Source organism: Tarenaya hassleriana, unplaced genomic scaffold (genome assembly GCF_000463585.1).
Source record: "Tarenaya hassleriana unplaced genomic scaffold, ASM46358v1 Cleome227, whole genome shotgun sequence".
Lineage (NCBI taxonomy): Eukaryota > Viridiplantae > Streptophyta > Magnoliopsida > Brassicales > Cleomaceae > Tarenaya > Tarenaya hassleriana.
In genome coordinates, this window is record NW_010965601.1 from 10,932 (window position 1) to 15,568 (window position 4,637).

Sequence of the window (4,637 nt, forward strand, 5' to 3'; positions counted from 1 at the left end):
CGTTCCAGGCCTGGAACGGACGGTCCGACTTACGGGCAGTTTTCGGTTTTCGCGTTTTAAGGGTTTTGGGCAATCCTAATTAATATGAGAGCCGCCACAAACCCTAAAATAAGAACCTCAGACGTCCTAGATTCTGATGAGAGCTTAGAGAAGCTTGATTTTGAGTTATAGAGATTGGAATATCGATTCCAAGTCAAGGACATCGGTTTTCTCTTCACAAATCCTAGCAAATACGTTCCAAAGCGTTGGAATTCATCCCGCCGGTGTGGATACGTGTAGAGGAGTTGTGCTTTCAACTCTCGGTGATTAAAACAGGCCCTGGATCGATTGATACTTCCAGATCTTGAAAGAACGAGGTAAGTATTCGAATCTCACGACGATATACACGATTGTTTGGGTTATTACACAATTGGTTTTGTGTGACGTTTGGCTAGGTTTAGATCTTTCCTTCCGCTGCGTGAAACCTAGAATCCAAACCCTAGATCGATGAGATCGCATGCTAGGAACCCGAAGGAAACCCAACAGTCGGAGATTCTGATCGAGAGTGAATTCCACAGTTTCGTCTCCAATTTTTATTGTCAACCTTCCCGCTCTAACATGAACTATGGCGTCTGCGGTACTTAGAAAGGGTCGACCAAGAATAATCGGAACTTTGGAGTCTTCATCCATATCCAATACCACGAAATCAACCGGAACGTAAAATCCACCAATCTTCAGGGGTACATCTTCCACTATCCCCGCTGGATACTTGATCGAACGATCCGCTAACTGTAGAGCCATTCTTGTTGGTTTCAATTCCCCTATATTCAGCTTCTTGTAGATCGATAAGGGCATAAGACTTACACTCGCTCCCAGATCGCATAGAGCTCGATCTATCTCAATGTTGCCCAAGTTGCAAGGTATGGAGAAGTTTCCCGGATCCGACATCTTCGGAGGGAGCTCGTGTCTTGTAATGGCGGCACTGATTTCAGTGCTTAAGGCCACCGTTTCCTTTTCTACCACTCGCTTCTTAGTCAAAATATCCTTTAGAAACTTTGCATAGGAAGGCATTTGGAGAATCGCTTCATGGAATGGCATCGTAATCTCCATCTTTTTCAGCATCTCCGCAAACTTTCCAAACTGAGCTTTCTTCATTGAACTTTTTCAAACGAGAGGGAAAAGGGATTGGGGGTACCTTAGGTGGTGGAGGAATGTAGTCCGGCTCCTTTTCCTGGGTGTTGATCGTGGAGTCGCTTTCTTCCACCGCTTTGCCTTTCTCTTCCCTCGTTAGCCTTGGTGTTGGTGCTTTTTCGCTCATGGGTGGACCGATTTCCGGGAGTTGCTTTCCACTTCTCAACTCCACTGCATTAATGTGCTCTCGAGGGTTCACTTCAATCTTTCCCGGAAGAGTACCTTGTTGTCTCGACGAGGAAGATGAGAGTTGTGCCACTTGGTTGTCCAAAATCTTTAAATGAGCTTGTACTCCTTCCAATTGCTTTTTGAATACAATTTGCTCATTCTCGATGTTTCCGATAGATATTCCTTGTGACTTTTTCCCTTGGAGAATTTGCATCAGCATGTCCTTGATCTCGGGATCTTGATCTTTTGTTTGCTCTTGTTGTTGTCTATAGTTCGATGTTCCTTGATAACCTTGGTTTCCTTGGACTTGTTGCTGGAACTTAGATTGAAACCCCGGGGGTCCTTGGTTGCTCCGTTGAAATGTCGATTGCGGGTTCATTGCATTTGTTTGGTTCTTGTAGGAGAAGTTTGGGTGGTTCCTTAACCCAGGATGGTATAGGTTGGAAGGGTGGTTGTATTGGTTTGGACCAACATAATTGGCTTCCTCCGCTTCTTGATTGACCAAATACATCCCCGGTTGGATTTGTGCTGAACTTGGCTCCTCTATAGCTGCTACTTGCTTACTATTTGCAAGTTGTATCCGTATCTCAACAAGTTCAGATAACACCGCCTTGAGTGCTGCTCCTTCTCCCGCATCTCCCTTTGTTGAGCCCCTCCTACTGAACTCATTTGATGTATGGCCTCGTCCTTTGGCCAACTTTGCAATTGTTGCTTCTAGTTCTTGAAAAGGGATGTCATAGATGTCACCCCCACATGCCGCATCGATCCATGATCGAGTGTCATCCTTTAATCCATGAATGAAGATAGATAGGAGGTAATCTCGTTCCATTCCATGGTGAGGGCACATCCTTTGGTATTCTTTAAATTGTTCCCATGCATCATGAAGATTCTCCTCATCCTCTTGTATAAAAGTATTGATCCGATTCCTTGCGTGTTGAGTTTTGGTGGGTGAATAGTATTGCATAAGGAACTGCTCCTCCATCTCGTCCCGAGATGAAATGGAGTTTGGCTCAAGAGTGTAGAGCCAATCTCTTGCTCTCTCCATGAGTGAGTATGGGAAAGCCTCAAGGAGCACATCTTCCGTGGTGATTCCCGGCCCTTTCTTTATCGCCTTACAATTCATCTTGAAATTGGTAAGGTGAGCATTTGGATCCTCATTGGGCCTACCCCGGAAACTCATGTTGTTGAGCATTTGGATGCATTGTGGTTGGAGTTCAAAGTCCTCCAACGGCTCCTTGTTAATGCAAGAGAGTAGTTGAGTGTGCTTCGGTTGTGTGTACGTTCGAAGCGTTCTAGGGGCTGCTTGGGCTGGTTGTTCCCTTCGAGCATTGTTCTCTCTCAACAAATCTTCAGTCATTTTCCACTGTCTTTGTTGCTTCCGAGTAAAACATACAGTCCTCTCAATTTCTGAATCAAATAGAAGTTGATCCTTGTCGGTTGTGCTTCTTGTCATACACCGAGAGATCTACACGCAGAGAAAAGTGAAAAGAAAACTAGCCAAAGGTGAGAAAAGATCGTAACACTAAGAGATCCCAAGTAGAAACCCAAGCAATGACCTAGCAAAAACTTAGACTAACACGAAAAACGCCCAGTCCCCGGCAACGGCGCCAAAAACTTGATGCGCACGCACCGAGTTCTAAATTTGTAACCCGATTCGTACCACTATCCGCAAGTATACGGTAGTTGTAGTAACGGGGTCGATCACGAGGACTAGGTTGTGTTAATCCATTCTTAAACTAGATCAAAGGTGATGGAAAATATTGATTGCAAGGCGTTTGTGAAAATGTAAATATGAAATGAGGGTCAAATGAGCAAACGAAACTTGTGTGGTGAAAACGATTGGTCACGAGTGTTGTGGGTTCGGGGTCCCTTTGACGGGTATGGATGCTCAAAATGTGATGGCAATCATGATGATCATTTCTAATTGGGGATTTCAAGGCTCTTTGTGTAAGATCTTTCTCTCTCAAGCTTAGATCTACTATCTAGAAAATCAACTACCCATCTCTCGATGATCTAGAGGACTCCTAGATGCATTAACAACCCCTATCATAAATCCTAAACAAGTCAAACCATCTCTCAATGTGAATGCTTTGTTCATTTGATGTCTAGGTCAAAACACCATTCTCATATATCTATGATCAATGTTGTTCTAAAATCATTCAATCAAGATTTTGCCAAGATCAAAAGCATGAAGGTCAAGACATCAAACCAATAGAAATAACTAAAAGAGTACCATAGATTGAAACCCAACATCCATACAAAAAGGGGGACCCTTCCCCCACAGCTAGGGTTCTACTCCATACTCAAAGGAAGAAAACAAGAAGAAACAAAGGAGAACATGATAGAGAAGAGAAAGGAATGCTTAGATTGGTCTTCAATGGTGATGATCACTTCTCTTCTTCTCCAAGTCTCCCAAGCTCCAAGTTTTTCCCCAAAGTCCTTCTCCCTTTTTTCAAATGGCCAAAAGATCTCTTTTTTCTTTCCCTCTTTCCTCTTTTGTTCAGCAAACCCTAGGGCTTTCTTCTTTCTCACTAATGGGCTTGGAAATGATCCAAAACAACAAATGAATTTCGTCAGACAGAAATGGGCAGTCTCTTTGTATTTCAGGGCGGGAGCCCGAATATGCTTCACATTTTCGGGCGGTCGACAGAACTTATGGGCGGCCCTCCTGAATTTTCTGTTAAATCTCGAGGCTTCTATCACTTTAGGGCAGCCAGATCGCTTTCTAGGGCGGTAGCCTGTTTTTGCTCTTGTTCCACATTCCGCGTTTTCGTCCGATTTTTCCGTTGTTTTCTCCCGGAGACTTCACTGCATCACCTGATCCTGAAATGGCCAAAACAAGGACCTACTCTACCCCTAGACGATCATATGCACATGAATCCGATGATAAAGATCCCAATCACTCATAAAATTCTCAAGTAAATATGATGTGATCAATTGTGATCTACATCCAACGCGTTGATCACACATCATACTAGTCTTCATTCAACATTGTTCCCACAATGATGACTGACTAGGGAGTTTAGAATCATTCTCTAATGATTCAAGGATGCCGAAATACAACAAACATGCTAATCGTATAACGGATAAATAATGCATTCATAAATCAATGAATCAATACAAAGTCAAATGTCATATCATGGATTATCCTAGAGCATTACAATCAACATGAAGGTCTTCTGGATTCATTTGACTTTGAGTCTCTTGAATCTTGCGATTCTTGTTTGATGGGCAAGATGACAAAGCATCCTTTCAAAGGGAAAGGACAGAGAGCGACAAAATTATTGGATCTGATACAT

At 43.2% G+C, this 4,637-nt stretch overlaps 1 protein-coding gene across 1 annotated transcript in view; it reads right to left on the reverse strand.

The window, feature by feature from the left end:
• The window catches only part of LOC104815198, a 10,553-nt gene extending 8,035 nt beyond the window's left edge, over positions 1–2,518 (reverse strand). Inside the window, exons 1-2 of the mRNA XM_010543513.1 lie at positions 1,175–2,518; positions 584–1,128 (exon numbers count right to left, since the gene is read on the reverse strand). Of these exons, the coding sequence (XP_010541815.1) occupies positions 584–1,128; positions 1,175–2,518 (1,889 nt within the window). The remainder of the gene's footprint in view (positions 1–583; positions 1,129–1,174) is intronic.
• Positions 2,519–4,637: the final 2,119 nt, after the last annotated feature.